This window comes from Furipterus horrens, unplaced genomic scaffold (assembly GCF_987537825.1).
Source record: "Furipterus horrens unplaced genomic scaffold, mFurHor1.1.pri manual_scaffold_3, whole genome shotgun sequence".
NCBI lineage: Eukaryota > Metazoa > Chordata > Mammalia > Chiroptera > Furipteridae > Furipterus > Furipterus horrens.
The window spans coordinates 24,729,679-24,749,244 of NW_028327173.1; the positions used below are offsets into that span (position 1 = coordinate 24,729,679).

Consider the following 19,566-nt stretch of genomic DNA (forward strand, 5'->3'; position numbering starts at 1 on the left):
AAAAAAAAAAAAAAAAGGTTTATTTGAGAACAAGAGTATTAGCTTTAGCACATCCGACAAAGTAGAATTGTTTTGATATTCGACGCCACCCACATTCAGCTCTACCAATATTATCACAAATGGGATGTATTTTTTTTTCTAACAAAGATACAGGCATAGGATTATGACTAAATAGTCAAAGGAAAGGTGAGGTCCCCAAATCTTATCCCTTAGACTGATTCACAACACAGGATTTAAATCACACTATCCAGTCTCCTAATGCAGTAATTCTTAACTTGGCTTCCTATCAGAATCCCAGGGACTCTCTAAAAGGAAATCCCCATAACTAGACTTTACCCTAGTCCAGAGTTTCTGGGGGTGGGACCCAGGTATCAGTATTTGTTTAAGCTTCCCAGGTGATTCTAATGTGCAGCCAAGGTAGGGCACCTCTGCTCCAGAGGCCAGTAATAATTATCAGCCAGTTCGTTGGCCCATAACCCCCTGTGAGAACAGGGGAGCAGTGGGACGCTGGGGGCTCTCATTGATCCTATCTTTCACTCTGTTCAAGAACTCCATACATTATCAGTTTCGGGTGCAATTTTGAGCCTTTCCATATGCCTTAGTGATTTTTAAAGTACTATTTAATCAGGCAAATACCAGCAAAGAGAGAAAAGATGGGAAAAATATTTCCATAAGGCATGATACGAATAAATAAGTGAAAAAAAATCTCAGGTTTAAAAGTAAAGCAGGAGAAGTCAAACCCTATGAAATTTTATTTATACAAAAGAGTAAAAATATTTTAAAAGGACTGATTAAAACTTATGTTTTTCAGCTTTTCCTGTTCCTTGAACATGAAAACTGCTTCCAATTCAAAGATTTAAGGTAGTAATTATTAAATAAATACTCTTTACCTTTCCCCTGCGCAAAACCAAAGAGCCAAGTTCCCCATTTTATTTATGGTAAACCAGATTACTTTCAGTTTAAGAACACTGGCAACTCCGCGAAACAGATTATTAGATATGTCAGCAGGAAGGTATGAGCTGTACAAAGTCATTACAAAAAGTCCCAAAAAGAAAATAAGATGGTAAAAACAATAGAAAAAGGATAAAACACAACAAAGTAAGAAAATGCCCGGTATTTACAGCCTCCCTCTGAAATGTGATTATAGCCCTACTTTTAGCATAAAACAAAAGCAGAGGCCATTGCTCAATGAGTATCACAGATGAAGCTGATGCCAGCCAGTTTGGGGCGGGGAGGGGGCAAAGGACAAGGGGTTGGTATTAGTTCCAAGAAGGGAGAGATTCAGTTAGCAACTCGCTGGGATTATAACCATGTCATGGTCTTCCTGCAGTTCTGTTACTAAAAATGACACAAAGTAAATGATCCAATGTGGTCTTATGGAAATGACTTGTCTGTCACCACATTTCAGAACAAACTACTCAGAGTCACAGGCACTGGGTCTGGGAAAGCAGAGGTGGATGGCCACGCACTGAGGCAAGGGAGTTTGTCTGCATGAGGTCAGAGGAGGGAAGCAGGGCTCCACAGCCTGGAAGCTTCTGCACTAATGAGTCTTCTAATAGTCCTAAAGAGAGAAAAACAAAGCCCCAATTTATTTTCCACAGATCATTGGTATGAACCTTAAAAAAAAAAAAAAAAATCTCATAAGTGATTGTGAAGGGGTTATTCTGTAGCCAAAGATTCTATTTCAAATGTAATGTACAATATTTCACATTTGAGAAAATGTCCTGTCCTCTAAAACACCAGTTCTGCCCTGATTAGACATCTTGAGCTCCCCAGTCAGAAAACAAAAAGCTAATATTAAACCATTCATTATTTAATGCAAAGGAAGTTTTCTTCAGTAAAAATGTGTGACTTCTTTCTCTTTCCAATATAAAAAAGTAAATAACACCTAAAAGTTGAAGTGCATGCAGATGGACATCCCAGATTTTAAAACTCAAGTTGTGATCCCAGATTAGGGACACTCGAGTTCTAGACATTTTTCTAATCATTTTTCCATCATCTACAAAATTACTAGTCTCTCTGAAATGGTCTGGCTGATACTTACAGCTCGTGGTTTTTTGTTTAACTTGAGATCAATCCTGTATGGGAAAAATAAAAATATTTGCATTTTAATTTACAGAAAAAGAATCCAAGAATCAGCTACTGAATAAGGGCACAAGCTATAACAAAGACTATTTGGTTAAGTAAAGTCCACATTCTTCATTAGACTATGTCATATTTAGTTGTTTATCCAGATATTATTAAGCAAGTATTTAAAAACATGAGCAGATACTCTTGCCACAAGGCAAACTTATGCGACTCAAAAAGAAATATAAAGCAGTTATGAAAGCCATACAATTTTAAAAAATTATTCCAAAATTATACATTAAAGAGATTGAATTAAGAGGGCATGCTCTATGTTAATGTGTTAGCTCTGTAACTATATCACTGGTAATCACTGAGACACATAGTGATTAAGAACAGGAAAGAGACTAGGAGTTTGTATTTCTGTACATGAAACACAAAAGAAACAAATTTCAATTTTTTAATCTTTCCAAAGCAAAATATCAAGATCTTAAACTATTAACCTCCTTATAAAGCAAAGCCAGAAAATTAATTTTAATACAAATTAAAGTTATCTATTTTAAAAGCAATTAAAATGCATAAAAGTGAAGTTTACTTAATTTTGCTGAAGTTATTAAATAAAATGTTACCTCCATCACGTTTTTCTGTTTTTAAAAAAAACTTCCCAGCCTAACCTAATATACATACCTACAATTAAACAGATAAACTATGGGTTAGAAAGGTCTCAAAAAGGCATATTGGTCTCTACACACTAAACAACACAGCACAAATACTAATTCAAATCAAACTTACTCAAAGTCATAATCAAACATGCCAGACGGGCTGAGGGGCAGCATTTGAAAGGAAGAAAGCAATAGAAATTAATATACTAATTGAATAAATTAGTCAACTAGCCACCCTAGCAAGATTTGTAGAAACAAAATCAGCTTTAAGAATCTTAAGTCATAAAGTTACAAACACCAAAGATTTTGTGGTTGGGAGATTCCCTTCCCTCGATGGTTCTTATATCAGAAGAACAGACTATGAAAGGAAAAGTTATTTCATTCGAAAACTAGATACCTGCAAACCTTCTATTAGCTGCCAGATTCAGAGTTAGAACTTGGAAAATATTTAATTGAAATGACAAATCTAATTAGAGCATTAGAAGAAAGAGAGAAAGAAGGGTTTAGTCATATAATGAAAGGTGCTCTGAAGACAGTACTAACAACTCAGCAAAGTACACTTGCACTAAACAAAAGATAAAAACATCATACATTAAAAAAAACATTTTGCAACTTTTAACTCATTACATGTTCTAAACAAGTTATATGTTCCAAACACGGTGCTCCTTTCACTCTAGAAGCCAAGAGCCGAATGAATGAACTTCAGGGGTAGGTGAGTCTTGGTCCAGAAACTGCAGAACCTGAACTGGTGACGGCAGTTAACTGCTTACATCAGGGCTACAGTTATGGAACCCCAAAGTCTGCAGCACCCCTATGAAAACAAAGGAAAATTGGTACCCACAAGCCCCCAAGCATCAGGGAGCCAGATGGCAGCAATATGAGGAGAAAGCCACACGGGAACATCACCGCTAACAGACCATGGTCTGGGCAGATCTCCAAAGCAACATTAACCGAGAGTATGACCCGACCCCCTTGCTGGCTCCAGCCTTTCAGACCACAGATAGGTGGTAAAACAATATGCAGATGGCTGTCTTTTCCTCCTAGCTACTGTTTGCAAGAGTGAAGATGGAAGAAAGCTTAACAGCCATATCCCTTAGGCAATAGTTTCGCCCAAGACATTTGGGAAAGAGTATAAAGTAAGTGTACAAAGCAGGAATTACCAAAAATTTAACTTTTAGCCTCACTTAACTTTGTATCTACTTAATGAAAACTTCACAAACAACCTAGAAGAATTCTAGAGTCTGGTATACTAAAAACACTTCAAAAAGTGGCCATAAGTTATTATTTCTACTTTTTTTTTAAAGATACTTGAAACTTATCATTCAGATAGCATGTAATATATAAAAATTCTCAACAGTGTGATCATTTATGAATGTTAAAAATTATCTGATAAATTTTCATATTCCTGAAGAGAACAAATTCAAAAGTTATTCCTTTTTGCTAAAGTACCATATTTATTTCCACTAAACAATGCCTGGCACATAGGAGGTACTCAGACATCTGTTGAAATAATTTACCACTGACTTTATCTGACTATACGGGGTGTGGCACATTAGAAGAGAAACAAGTACTACACTAGGTGCAAACTTACAAATGTATACAAATTGCTCCATCCCTAGCCCCACTCTGTCAGACTCACTAAGACACTAGTCAGGGGGCAAGGGCTTTGGGCCAGATACACTTCCTGACTAAAGATGGCAGGACTCTGAGAACCTTAACTGGCCACTGAGCTGCCAATCAGGCACACTCACCCAGTCTTCCCTAGAAAGATGGTACATCAGCTCTATTCTGCACCCTTGGGGCAGGCAAGTGCCGAAGTCCAAGGGAGAAGCCCAACCAGATAAAACCAGGGAAATGGTCAGAGGACTCTACTTTCCAAACAGAAAACACCATTTGTAAAAACAATAATTAACATCAAAGATCTTTACAAATCCTACTATTTTTCTGGAAGGAGTGAGCTTCTAGGGCCAGGAGAAAAAGCAGCAGGAAGAAGTGCAGTTCCTGTGGAAATCTACTAGGAACCTGCAAGAAGTTAAATTGAATGCCTAATTCCATTTTATCATCAGCTGATCCTGTCACAAAGGGAAATGAGGTATTACCTGAAATAAGCAATTGCTTACCTAGAGAGTGTCTATGGGTATCAGTAATTGAAAAAAAAGGTCCCAGAAACTTTAAGAGAATGCTCCCTACTCTAGACACTGAAATAGGTAAAGCATCATTACTATTATAAAATGATAGTCGAGTAAATTTAATAAAAGCAAAACAGAGCATGACATTTAATTATCTTGACAATTTTAAAAAATATTTGATAAGCTAACATCAGTTCTATCATAGTGATCAAACATGTAGCCTTACAAAAAAGAAATGTAATTTTTGCTACTTCTTACTGCACTTATGAGATTGGCATGGTGATTGTGGTTTGCAGAAAAATGCTAAGCTAGTAGTCCTCAGTCACTATTTGAGGAAATACTATTTCTGCAGTCTAAAACCACTACCACCATCAACAAGAAAAACTCTTAAAAGAATGAAAGAATCGATTGATTCAAGAAGGCTTAAACCAGGAGTGTTAATTCTATATTATTCCCATGTGCCACAACCACAGAGCTAACAATTTAATACCTTGGGTGTATAAAGGAAAATCCTACAGGTTTGTAGAGCCACCCAATCCAGAAGCAAACTGGAGGACAGGGAAACCCACCCATCCCTTGAAGGCCTCCTTTCAGCTCCTGAGGGGAGCTGGAGAAAACTACACACACCTGGTTTCCACGCCTCCAGCACGTCTAAGGCCAGGGCAATACTCCTCGATCTAGAAACTATGCATTACCCTCTCTGAAGGCAGCTGTGTAATTTCCAATTATCTGAGTTAAGAGGCCCCGCATTATTATACAAACCCCAAGCGGAGTGAATGCTAAAATCCTCTCTGGGTGACACCTGACCTCTCTGTCCACTGATGTCATTCCTATCTCATTATGCACTGCAAAAAAAAAAAAACACAGTGGACAAGCGTTATCTAGGAAGGCACACTCATACCTTACAGGCTTTATACGTTCCTCTGATATCTGAAATCAGCATATTGCAGGGATACATAAAAACAGAAATCACATGCAATCAAAACGACTTGTACTTAAAAAGAAAATAACGCATGTCAGATCAGTTCTCTCCATTCATGAGGAAACAAGAGCAGGCAGGGATTGGGATTAAGAGCAAAGGACTTTGTCCCAATTTGCAGCTTCCCAAAACAGACTAGTGACATTTTTCAAATACTATTACACAGACTCCATTTCTATTTCCCCTTTTCCACTTCTAAAAGGATTCCAAATTCACTGCATTAAACACAATTTTTGTGACATAAAATCTTCTACACTGGAAACGGTGAGAAGGCTGTCCTCCTGCATGGTTATGCTTATGCCCACCAATTCCTAAAGTAGCCTGTTTCGTGTGGACCAACAGAACTTCTTCCCAACAGCAAGACAAGGACTAAGCCAACCCTGAAGAATTTTTATTCTAGTCAAGTCCCTTCACAGCAATGGTCATGGAGACTCTGGGTGGGTGTGGGTCGGCTGGAGGGGTTATGGGGTATGGGAGGGGGTCCCTACCACTGACCTGTGCCGGTTTTTATTCTTTCGTTTTTTATGGCTGCTGTGATGACTCCCTGAGGAAGTAGAAGAAGCAGCCTTCTGAGGTTTCACTCCCTGCACAGATCCATCCAGATCCTCAGGGTCCTCCTGGTTAGGCTCATTTTCCTGATTGTGGAAGTCTGGAGAAGTATCACTTTCCGTCCCACTTCCTGGCTCCCCTGGAGGGAATAAACACAAGTCCCCAGAAGCACCATCAGTACTCCTCAGGCAATCTGTCAGGAAAGATTTTTTTTGAGCACTGATACATACACTAAAAAAAAAACAAAAAACACAACCCTATATTCCTATCCTTATTGATCTTACCGTCTAAATGACAAGAAGATACATATAATCAATGCATCCAAGTTACCAGAGTTCCTGACATGTAATTGGAAACAGTGTAACCAGAAGCAACAGATCTAAAGACAGTCGGGAAATGAGACCACACGATGAGGATTATCTCACTGCATTAAGGTTATTTGGCCCTGGCCAGGTAGCTCAGTTGGTTAAGAGCACTGTCCTGACATGCCAAGGTTGTGGATTCAATCCCTGGTCAGGGCACCTAGAAGAAGCAACAATGAGCCCTGGCAGGTGTAGTAGCTCAGTTGGTTGAAGTGTCATCCCTTAAACCAAAAGGTAGTGGGTTTGATTTCCGGTCAGGGCACGTGTCTAGGTTGTGGGTTCAATCCCAGGTTGGGGCACATACTACAGGCAATCGATTGATGACATTGATGTTTCTCTTCCTCTCTTTCCCCCCTCTCTAAAAATAAATAAACTTAAAAAAAAAAAAAGAATAATTACATATATTTTGGTAAATGCATACTTTTTTCCCTGAAAGGAATCCCTTGAGACTCCTTGAGACTAAAGTAAGGATGGGTGAAGACTTTCACTTTACTCAACTATTGAAGGATCCTAAATATATATGTACATTATCTGTTTCTAAAATCTGTCAAAAGAGGTTATGTAGACAGTAGGACCACGGGCTAGTTTTCTTCTTTTCATATCTTTGTATTATAAACTGCTGGGAAGAGATTCCAAATTGAGTAGCACATGGACACAAGAAGTAAAAGAAAGACATGATTCCCCCAAAGCAAAAGAGAAACAGAACCACATCTTGGAAATCATGACACCCTATTTTTTTTCAAAACCCTATTTTGAACGCTTCATGAAAGCAACAGAAGAGGGAGCTCTAGAACTATGAAGCTAGAAAAAGTTTATTAACTAATTTGGCCCTTCTACAGTTCAGGAAAATCAATTTCATAAAAAAATTAGAAGAACTTCAAAACTTACCACATAAAACTATAGCAACCAAGACCACATTGTACTGGCATAAGAGCAGATATACAGATTCAGGGAAGAGAACTAGAAGCCAGATACGCAAGGTCTGTCCGGGAAAAGTCCAACCATTATTAATATAAAAAGAACAGTTTGCGCGATATCGATGTAACCTGGCAGCCAAAGAGAGTACACTGGAATGCGCATGCATGAACAATGAAGACTTCACTGTGCTAGTCAGTGGGGGCGGTAGATGCCCACTGAGTGAGCATGTGCACTGTGTGGCCGTTCCACTCCAAATGACTGAGCAAGTAGAGCAATGAATCTGCATCCTATTTTGTGTTAAGTTTGAATATTCCTCTGCGGAAACTATTCATATGATTCAGAGGCTGCAGCTATGGGCAGCTGGTGATTGGCAGCTTCATCACGACAATACACCTGCTTATGCATCACGTCCTGTGCAGTTTTTTTGTGAAACTTCAAATTACCCAGGTGACTCAGTCCTGTTACAGCCCAGATTTGGTGCCCTGAGACTTCTGGCTTTTCCCAAAACTAAAATCACCTTTGAAAGGGAAGAGATTTCAGGCTGTCAATGATACTCAGGAAAATATGACAGGGCAGCTGATGGTGACTGGGAGAACTGTGTGAGGTCCCAAGGTGCCTGCTTTGAAAGGGACTGAGGCATCATTTGTTCTATGTACAATGTTTCTTGTGTCTTCTTCAATAAATGTTGCTCTTTTTCACAGTACATGGCTGGATACCTTCTGGACAGACCTTGTAAACCCTTAACATTTATGATCAACTGATTTTCAACAAGGGTATATTGATCAATCTGACCCTTCTGAATTTGAAGAGCAATTCAGTTAACAGACATTGATAAGCAAAATGAACTATTTATTCTTTGTGGGCCAGATGCTATGGCAGTACTGAGTAAATGGATGAGTTGGTCATATTCTATAAGCTAAAACAGTATAAATCAAATCAAAGCCCTATGAATGGTGATAACATGCCAGGTAGTAACTGCTGTCCCAAAGTACTGATATGGATATTAAGCATCATGACAGAGAAGAAAGTCAATTATTTAGGAAAAAGCTTCATTTTTTTCCCCTTAAAATAAATATGAAAAAAATAACAAAAAAACACTTCATGAATTTGTTTGTCATCCTAATGAGAGGGCATGCTAATCTTCTTTGTATTGTTCCAATTTTAGTATATATGTTGCTGAAGCAAGCACGAAAAGCTTCACTGAAGAGGTAGAATTTAAACTGGGCCTTGAAAAATAAGAAGCCTAAATAAGTGCCAAAAATAGTGTAAGCACACCCTGGTTGGTGTGGCTCAGTGGATTGAGCACCAGCTTGTGAACCAAAAGGTCGCTGGTTCGATTCCTCATCAGGGCACATGCCTAGGCTGCAGGCCAGGTCCCCAGTTGGGGACATGTGAGAGACAACCGCACATTGATGTTTCTCTCCCTCTCTCCCTCCCTTCTCCTCTCTCTAAAAATAAATAAATACAATCTTTAAAAAAAAATTGCACAAGCAAAAGTGTAGAGGTGAGAAAACACAAGGTGTATTTGGGACAAATGAAACAAACATCATTTAAACAGAGAACTTGAGAAATAAGAGGTGAAATGGAATGACAGATTAAGAGAAGTCATAAATGTCACATTAAGGAAAGGATTTTATCTAGGGAGACAGCTCACAGTGACGGTTAAGAGAATTAACTTTGGCTTAACCTTTCTAAGCCTGTTTCCCCATTTGTAAAGTAAGAATTCTTTCTTTCATGTGTTGAGTATCTCCTAAGGATGAGGCATTGGACTAAATACTGGGGCTACCACAATGTACCTTATTTTCAAGAAGTAGCTTTTAAGAATTAAATGAGATAATGCAAATAAAGTCTTTGCTTAGTGTCTGGAATACAGTAATTGTTCAAGTCTCAATATCCTTGAAATGTATAAGCATGCAAGTCACATTCTAAACAAACAGTAAAGACTATTTGCAGTAAAACAGTTGTTAGCAGGACATAACAGGGCCAAGCCATTGAGAATCTCTGAACAGAGAAGTGACATCCAATGATGAATATTTACGGAGTTCTCTGTACAAATCCGTGTTTTAGGACTATTAGGCTAGAAGTGGTTTATAAGAGGAACTGGAGCTCTGGAGACTACGTTAAACACTGTTAAAATACAAAGTGAGACCACAGAGTAAGAATAACTTTCTTCCTCAGCTCAGGGAAGCAAAAGGGGAGTGATGGCAAAAGGGGTGGGTGACAACATCTCAAAGTGCAGCAGTCAGTCAACTGGACGGTGCTGCCACCAGGGAAAGTCACATAAGTCTCTTTCTCACTGACATAAAAGTGAGCAACTCATTTCTAGAGCTAAGAACATCCGATTTTAATGAGGTTTAATAAATCTGAAAACGAGACACTCTCCTTACGAAAAGAAAGGAATAGCTATTACACAGTGTCAAGGCAGTAACTGCAGATCAGCATGAAGGTTTCGGGCGCACAGGAAGATAACCAGAACAAGGCCTCGTGCAGCAGTACCACCACGCACTGGAATGACGTAAATGCGGAGGAGAGATCTGGTCTGATGCAAGCATCGGGAGTCCAGGAATACAGACAGTAGAAACTGCGCTGGCCCTTTCAAGGAAATTGGATAAAATCTGCCTGTTTTGTTTTTCTCTTTTACTTAAACCAAACAAGCAAACAAAAAACACTGCTTCACTAATCTGCATAAAATTCCCCTTTAAGGACCATGATAACCCATTTTATTATTCTGTTTGGGGTATATCTGAAGCCAAGGGAAGCAGAATGTAATGCATTTCTAAGAAAAATTTTCAAAATAGTTTGAAAATAAAATGCCAAAAGTGCAAAACTAAAATACATGAAATCCAAGAATATGCAAGTCAGAATTCTAAGAGAAAAGAATGTTCCCCTCATTGCTGCCAAAGATCAAAACCAGAGAAACCATTCCACAAGATGTTACATAGGAATTCTGAGATATTGGTGAGATTCTGTACAAAGGAAAAGATGAAAGGCAAAGCAGACCGGAATGGAATTAAAGCTTGGTTTGAATCACCTGGGTCATTCTGGAACACGCGGGTCTTGAACTTGGTTTAAAGAGGTCCATGCACCCTGCAGAAGTCATTAAGTCTTCCCTGGAAGACAGTACAGCGCCCTCATCCTAGCCCTAAGTTATTCTATGAATACTTTTAATAATAATAAGCAGTACTCAGAGATAATCAAGCACACAGGGAGATCAGATTTCATGAGTAATGACCAGTAAAAACAACAAACAAAAGCAAGTCAAAAGGACTTCAGAAATTGAAAATACAGACTACAGAATAACTATGCTTACTACACTTAAAGAAGTAAAAGACAAGTTTGAATATAACTGCAGAGAAAGCTATTGAAAAATTACATCGATTTTATTTTTATTTGTTTATTTTATCCTCATCTTGAGGACATGCTTATTGATTTGTAGAGGAGACGGGAAGGAGAGTGAGAAACATCGATGTGAGAGAGAAGCATTGATCGGTCACCTCTCCTACATGCCTTGACTGGAGACCAAACCTACAATCCAGGCATGTGCCCCGACCAGGAATCAAACCTGCCACCTTTCAGTTTATAGGACGATGTTCCTACCAACTGAGCCACACCAGCCAAGGGTACATAGCAGATTTTTTAAATAATTAAGTAGACCTCCGAAAATAAGTGTCACCGGTTCGATTCCCAGTGAGGGCACATGCCTGAGTTGCGGGCCAGGTCCCCAGTTGGGGATGCATGAGAGGCAACCACACATTGATGTTTCTCTCCCTCTCTTTCTCCCTCCCTTCCCCTCTCTCTAAAAGTAAATAAATAAAACTTTAAAAAATTTAAAAAAGTAATTAAGTAGAATTTATGGAAGTAAAATTGCAATTACAAAAGATTTAAAATCAAGGGAAGATTTAACAACAAATCAGATTTAATGGAAAAGAGAATTAGGAACTGGTAGGTCAGAAAAAAATTACTCATAGTGCAGCACAGAGACAAAAAGATATTGGGTCGGCCAAAACATCCATTTAGTTTTTTCCATAAAATAAGACATATTTTTATTTTCACCAATAACTTTACTGAAGTGGATATTTTCAGTATGTCAGCTATCTTCTGCATGGTAGAACACTGATTGTTCTCAATTAATGTCTCAATTTGATCGCTATCAACTGCAACTGGTCTACCTGACTGTGGAGCATCATCCAGAGAGAAATCTCTAGCATGAAGCTTCTCAAACCACTTTTGACACATTTTATCAATCACAGCACCTTCTCCATACACAGCACAAATCTTTTTATTTTTATTTTTTTTGTCTCAGTTGCGTTTTTACCTTTCTTGAAATAATAAAGCATAATATGCCAAAAATGTTGTATATTTTCTTCCATCTTCAATATTAAGTGGCTGCACAAAAATTCACCAATTTTGATGTTTTTTTAAAAAATTCACACCGATATGACAGCTATCACAATACAGTCTAACAAAATTGTTTCAAATTAAGCTAAAGTCAACTGAGCACTACTAGAGCCATCTTATGGAAAACAACAAAAGAACTTTTTTGCCAACCCAAAAGAAGCTACAGAAGAGATAATAAAATGAATCTAGTATCTGAAAATAGCTGGGAATTTTCTAGAACTATTTAAAAAAACAAACCACAATTTCAAAAGTCCAGTCAAATCCAAGTCAGATAAGCAAAAAACAATCATACTTAGACACACCGTAGTTAACTGCAGAAAATCAAGACAAAAATAAAATCTTATAAATAGCAGTGAGAAGTGGTAATGAAAGAGGTGGTGAGATAAAATGCAACAGAATTACTTTAAAGGGGCTCTGACCATTTGAATTAATGAACTCCAGTATTTATATAAGTCTTTATACTCTCTTTTATTCCAAAAAGAATTCAAGGCAGCTTGTCAAGGTTCATATAATGAAATAAATTAAATTAAAAATGAGATAAGGCAAAGAGGAAAATAAGCTGAATACAGTACTAAGATCCAGTCCCACAATGTCTGCTATAAATTCCTATTTGATTTCTAGAGGGGTATCACAAATTTGGCTTTAAGCATTTTGGCACCTATACAAAGAGGGAAACAGTCAATCACAAGATTTTCAGTAAAAAACTAGTCCCTCATGGAAAACAATCATTCCTAAAGGAGCTAATAATTAGAATGATAAGCCCTGACCTCGTGGCTCAACTGGTTGGGGCATCATCCCGTAAACTGAAAGGTTGCAGGTTCGATTCCCAGTTGGGACACATGCCTAGGTTGCGGGTTTGGTCCCTAGTCAGGGCATAAAGAAGAGTCAACCAATCAATGTTTCTCTCCCTCTCTCTCCTTCCCTTCTGGCCTCTCAAAAAATAAATAAATAAAATCTTAAAAAAAAAAAAAAAAAGATAATAAACAACATTTACAACATCCTCTTACAATATAGAGACACATTTTACAAGACCAAATGTAACTTTATAGGGAAGACCAAAGAATACTAATATGAGGTACTGCAGAGATGAGGCTCAATCCAGGAGGAAGATCTTAGGGTAATGGATGGTCTGCATATGTTTCAGAAAATCTTGAATACATAAGTACTTGTCTCAGTCAAGCTCCTGAAAGGAAGTATCTAGACATAGCTACTTTGAGTAATCAGGTACAGGGCGATATACTAAACTATCTACTAAGCCAGGGACAGGATAACAGACTCCTGTAAAAACTGAGGAGTCAGACATCATTCCATCTCAATTCTCAAGAGATCAAGCATTTTCCTTAACCAGTCTTATTACTCTACAAAGCAGATAAAATGGCTCTACATTCTACAAGTGACATTAACTGAAAAGAAACAAGATTTAACTGATAGTCTTAGCAGAAGAAAAATCAAAAGGACTTGTTACAACTGATCAGGTTGGCAAAAAAAAAAAAAAAAGAGTAAAAATGCCTACAAGGTTTTGAATGATGGAGAAGTACTATAACAGAAAAATTGAGTAGACCTGTGTTGAAGTAAATAGAACAGTTCAGTTTTAGACTAAATGTTTGGATCTGAATATCTGAATGGAAATGTACAGAAGATATTATCTAGAATTTTCTAGAAAATGTATCCCTAAAGCTCAGGAAAGGGGTTAAAGGTAAAGCTAAAAATTTAGAAATCGGTACACAGAGATAATAATTGAAGTCGCTGAGTAGTTCTAATTCCCAAACCAACAAAATCCCCTTTCCTCAAACCACTGCCCCAAGCAAACAAAAACTGGATCCCACAAGATGTGCCATCTGAAAGAAGTACACAGCCATAATACAAAAAGCAGGTTGTGTATTTCAAAGTGACCCAGTGCACAGGGAGAACAGGCAATACCGCTACAGAGTCTGACTCAGAAAGGTAAGTGTACAGGTCTACATCACGTCACTAGAAATTAGAACAGTATTACACTGTATGGCTCACAACAAATGACACAATTTCTTTACAAAGTAAATACTATCTACTCTCCATTTTATATTTAAGAACACACAGGTACATTCTGTTCGCAGGATCAGAATTTCCTAAAAATTATTAAGTTGGGTACACAGGGATTTAGTGGATATGTCTGAAATTTTTCATGATAAAATTTTTTTAACTTTAAAAAAATTCCCTAAGATTTATCAGGAGTGAAGACATATCTTTCTGACTTTAAGCAGCTTACACCAACCTTCCTGTAATCGAAGAGGCAGGCAGGAAGAACGTCTAGAAAAAAGACGCAAGAGTATATGAGATGCAATCTTCAGATACACGGCTGGGAGTGAGTTAAAAGACAGAAACTATGGTAGCTTCAAAATAAACTGATGAAAAAGTAAAAAAATAAACTTACTCTTTTCAATGAGCTGGTCCTGAACTCCTGCCAACGCACTCACTGCCTAAAATAGAAAAACCACTAGTCACTAGAAAAATTAACACAGACCTTAGGAGAGCTCTCACAGACAGAAGGGAAAGAGAAAACTCACAGAAACTTAACTGAGGTCTTTCTCAACAATGGGCCACATAAAGATCCCCCCACCTCACTTACAGCCGCTGAAGTAACTGAAGATTTACTGAAGAGCCGCTCAGCTTCCTTAAACTTCCGGTTCCTTCGATCGTTTTTGCTGTTGGAGTTTCTGAAACACACACAAGGATTCATTGTAAGTGCCAGGCTCCGGCTGTGGCTCAAGCTGAGGATGCCCCAGGGAAACTGTAAGAAACTTTTTGTTTTTATTACCTCCACTCCACTTGGATTGACCAAAACAACCTTTATGCTGAACGCCTGTGTAAACATCTTCCAATGCACAGAATGTGCTCCACTGGGGTACATGACTACCTTGGTTGGTTCATAATCATTTTCATTTTAATATGTGTATATTTTATTTAAAAAAAAAACTAGCATAGACTAGTAGTATGAAGTATCTCTGTTAAACAAACTTAAATTTTAAAAATTTAAAGAAAAAATCAAAGTTTCTTAGAAAAATGGACAAGAAAAGAGGTGACAGAAAGGGAAACAATGTACTCGGACTAATAGGATGGTGTTAAAAGGACAACAGAATCATCTTAAGGAGGCTCCCTCTGGCCAAGTTTGGGATAAAATGAGCATCAGAAAGAACGATAGGTATGTCAGCTTTGTGAAAAGTCACTGAGCTGTATATTTATGATTTGTGCACTTTTCTGTATATATGTCAAATTAATTTATACTAAAAATAAACGTCTATAATAAAAAAGTGACAGTGTCAGATTTTAACACTAACTTTAAAATAATATCCATGAGCCTTGGCTGGTGTGGCTCAGTGCATGGATCAAGTGCAAGCCTGCACACCAAAGGATTGCTGGTTCGATTCCCAGTCAGGGCACATGCCTGGGTTGCGGGTTAAGTCCCCACTTGGGGACATGTGAGAGACAACTGCACACTGATGTTTCTCACCCTTTCTCCCTCCCTCCCCCCCTCTCTAAAAATAAATAAATAAAATCTTTAAAAAAATTTTTAAATTTTAGAAAATCCATGAGACTGGCTGGTGTGGCTCAGCGTATTGAGCACCGGCCTGCCAAACCAAGGGGTCGAGGATTCGATTCCCAGTTGGGGCATGCGCCTGGGTTGCGGGCAGGGTCCCCAGTTGGGGGCACATGAGAGGCAACCACACATTGATGTTTCTTGCCCTCTCTCCTTCCCTTTCCCTCTCTCTAAAAATAAATAAATAAAGTCTTAAAAAAAAAAATCCATGAGTCTATAGTGATACTAATGAGACAGAGATAGAGAGGATGAAAGGGAGAGAAGATAAAAAGGGAAGGCTCTTCTTTCAGAATACCAGTAATAAATGTAAAAAAAAAATAGTAAAATTAAAATCACCCATTTTGCAACTTCCAATATAATAACTTATTCAGACAGAAATCAACAATGTAGACTAAAACCACTGGATAAAAATAGGGGGGAGGAGTAATATATTCCCACCGTCTAAAAGTACAAGCTCCAAACTTACATGTTAATTTAAAAGAGAAGAAATAAACTTTACAATGGAGAGATGACATGATCAAACTTAGCAGCACCCATAATGTAACGGGACAAGCTGACATTATATGCCTCCTGATAAAAACAGTGGTAAACAGCAAGAGGTACACATCACTAATGCAACATTTCTGCCAAAAATGTTTCAAGGATCTCTCATGAGGTCTCAATAAGATGAATTTGGAATTGGGACATTCTTCATGACAATGTCATAAACAACCACTTCACCACCAAAAAGGGTGGGATACTCTTCTAAATTAAGAGACTAAAGAGACAGCATAGCTAATACAATGAAACAACTCTGACAAGATCAAAATAACATAGCAAAGCATGCTGGGACAAGTACGGAAATTTTAATAAAGGCTGTATATTAGATAATACTATTAAAGCTGTGCTAATTTTCTCGGCATAATTGTGACTAGGTAAGAAAAGTGTTCTTATCCTTAGGAAATAATTGCTGACATACTTAGAGGCAATGTGTCATGATATCTCCTTCTAACTTTAAAAGGGGTAGCAAGAAAAACCCCAACAAAGTACAGGGAGCAAGAGGAGATATAACCACGAAGGGGAAGCATAACAGAGATCTTTGTGGTAATAGAATAGTCTGTATCTTGATTGCAGTGGTGATTATAGGAATCTACACACATGATAAAAATGACAGAGGTACATACACATATTATACTAATGTCAATGTCCTGATTTTGATATTATAGTATAGTTACATAAAACCCATTGGGGAAAACTGAATGAAGGGTACCTGGGACCTCTTTGTACCATTTTTTAACTTCCTATGTATCTATAATTATTTCAAAATTTAAAAAATTAATGTAGATATAGGTGTGTTTATATATTATAAAGAGAAAAGAGAGGGGGGGGAAACAAATGTAGCAACAAGTTAACAATTGATGAATTCTAATGAAGGGTAAACAAGTTAACAATTGATGAATTCTAATGAAGGGTATCATATGCTCATATACTACTCACTCAATTTTTCTATAGATTTCAAAAAGTTTAGAAAGTTTTCAAGAATATGATAACTAAGTAAACTGTAGCCCTAGCTGGTGTGGCTCAGTGGATTGAGCGCTGGCCTGCGAATCAAAAGATCACTGGTTTGATTCCTCATCAAGGCACATGCAGGCCAGGTCCCCAGTTGGGACCATGTGAGAGGCAGCTAATCGCACAGCAATGTTTCTCTCCCTCTTCCTCCCTCTCTTCTTCTCTCTCTAAAAATAAATAAAATCTTTCAAATAAATTGTGGTGCAGTTGGCACTAGGTATAATAAATATTGTGAGGGTGGAACTCAGGACTGATTAAAATGTGGAAAACACTAACAGACCACTATTGTGTACGGTATTATATGCTGTATTTCATTTAAGCCTCACACATCCCTGTGCCACAAGAGAGACTGTCCCTATTCTACAGATGTAGGATTTGTTTAGGATTATTCAGTAAGGCTGAGGCTGAGCCAGAGTCCATGTTCAAGCCCAAACCTCTTTTCATACTACCACTTACTATACCGCCTCCCTGCAGAGTTGCTACCAAAAATATATATGGTCCTAAAAACAAGTATTAGTTGGTCGTAATACAAACACTGTAGCCTTCTGACACTCACTTTTGGTTGGTCAGATACCTATCCCAGCCACGAATAATATTGCCATACATCTGAGTGTCTTCCAGGTAGCTTCCTTCAAAAGCATAAATCTGTCTCTCCAAGTTTGCCAGTGTCTCCTAAGAGATGAAAAACAAGGAAATTGATCATGCCTTTTAAATGCAAACATTAGGTCTGAGCAAACTGAAACCTTGCTGTCAGACTTATAAACTCAAGCACAAATACACTAAACCACCATTGTGGAGAGATGGATGGTATGAGGAGAGGCAAGCAGATTAAGACAGTCTGGAATTGCCCTGTTGGATCCCTTTGAGAATCCAATGAGACATAGAAAGCCTGTCCCCTGAAAAATGCATACATATACAAATTTTGTATATACTTCAGAGGGTTCTTGGAAACCCAACTGCGAAGAGCCCCGGCTCATGCGGACTCCACTCCCACGCATGAAAGGTAGGATGAGCAGCCTGCCAGCGCCAGCCAACTCGCTCAGCTCAGAAAGGCCGCCTGCACTGAACAGCCAGTTGCTATGGAAACCTGGAAGGGCTTCAGGTGAGATGGGCTCCCAGGTGCCCAACCAAGACATGGGAGGCATGGAGGGCTTAGCCACCAGGGTGCCTGGGATCCTGGGTGCATGTCACAATTCTTAATTCCCTAGGAGTCCGCTTCTTTTGCTGTTACCTTCTGGACGTTCCCAAACACATCGCATCCCTGCTCATGAGAAATCCCATTCAATGAATCTACTCCTAGTCCCCAAAAGAACATGCGATCCTCCATCCTCCAAAGGCCAGACTGGATGACCGAATTCCCCTCCTACAGCCACCTCCTGCCCCACCCCATCGAAGCCCACCCGCACGCCCGAACCAATCTCCTACAGCCTACCAACAAGCCCGCCCTCACCCACCCCCAAAGCTCACCGGTATCCGCCTTTGCAGGGCTGCCATACAGAAGTCCCAGGCGCCATCCATCCTCCATGTCCCCCGCCCACCTAGTCCCCCTCCCCCTCCCCAGCTCGGCGCCCAGCCCCTGGCCCTGGCTCCCGCACAACCGGGAAGCCGACGCGCCGGCGGGCTGCAGAATGCGCACTCCAGTCTCAGGCCGCCGGACTCCCCGCCGCAGCGCAGCGCAGCGCCCGCGAAGTAACGGCCTGACGCGGCGGCGCTGGGGCCTGGAGGCGAGGCCAGGCGCGGGGCCCCCATCCGGGCTCTCCAGGTGCTAGCCCCTCACCGCCAGCTCCTGCTTCCGCTTCACGAGCTCCGCCAGCTCCCGCCGGGTGTCCGGGATCTGCGGCGGCGCAGCCTTGTTATGCATCGCCATGTTGGGCCGAGGCGGGCAGCGGAGGCGCTGGGCAGGGGGCGGTCCCTGCGCGCCGCCGCCCGCCAGGGGGCGCCGGCAGCTCACTGCGCCTGCGCACGCGGCTACCAGAGACGCGGGCGGCGCTGCGCTTTGGGCATACGGCTACCGCGTGCTCTGCGCTGGGGAACCTGCTGGTGGGACTCTCTAGTCTTAGTACTGCGGGTGATTCTGCCCCTCGTGCGTGGCTGATCTTTACAGGCACTTCAAACTCAATGCCCAAACCAGAGTCCTCCTAAGACCCCCCCCCCCCCCCCCCAGTGAATGACTTTTACTGTCCATCGAATAGTCCAAGTGAGAAAGCTCCACCCCTTGGATCCCACCCCAAACCAAGTCCTCTGGCCTGGCTCTGGAACACCCCGCAAACCCACTGGCTTTTGTCTGCCACCTCCCTCGTTCATCCAGGCCCTTCCTATTTGGGGCTTCATTATTCCAATAGACTGTTTACACATTTAGCTGCATTTAATCCATGATCCACAG

The 19,566-nt window shown here is 39.8% G+C and overlaps 1 protein-coding gene and 1 non-coding gene across 6 annotated transcripts; both read right to left on the reverse strand.

The window, feature by feature from the left end:
• On the reverse strand, positions 1-19,112 carry MEAF6 (MYST/Esa1 associated factor 6). 5 transcript variants are annotated; one of them, XR_016509672.1, is made up of 9 exons: positions 18,961-19,112; positions 17,740-17,855; positions 14,667-14,754; positions 14,472-14,517; positions 6,330-6,522; positions 2,857-2,886; positions 2,694-2,751; positions 2,045-2,078; positions 1-1,561 (listed from the first exon to the last, which is right to left on the reverse strand). XR_016509672.1 is itself a non-coding variant. In XM_090269133.1 (8 exons), exons 1-8 carry the CDS (start codon positions 19,048-19,050, stop codon positions 1,553-1,555), a joined length of 606 nt encoding a protein of 201 aa, XP_090125259.1. In that variant the 5' UTR covers positions 19,051-19,112; the 3' UTR covers positions 1-1,552. The 5 variants fall into 5 exon arrangements, 3 of the variants coding, with proteins under 3 accessions (XP_090125259.1, XP_090125261.1, XP_090125260.1); XR_016509673.1 differs by lacking the exon at positions 2,857-2,886; XM_090269133.1 differs by lacking the exon at positions 2,694-2,751.
• LOC150014619 (U6 spliceosomal RNA) lies at positions 8,747-8,852 on the reverse strand. The gene has a single exon (XR_016510211.1). It is a non-coding gene; the product is annotated as a U6 spliceosomal RNA (small nuclear RNA).
• Positions 19,113-19,566: the final 454 nt, after the last annotated feature.

Coding starts and splice junctions, on each gene's coding strand:
- MEAF6 (XM_090269133.1), bottom strand. CDS start 19,050: ATGGCGATGCATAACAAGGCTGCGCCGCCGCAGATCCCGGACACCCGG. Junction 6,523..14,471: donor GGACCAGCTCATTGAAAAGA/GTAAGTTTATTT, acceptor TATTCCCTCCAG/GGGAGCCAGGAAGTGGGACG. Junction 2,079..2,856: donor ATGTTTGATTATGACTTTGA/GTAAGTTTGATT, acceptor TTTCCCATACAG/GATTGATCTCAAGTTAAACA.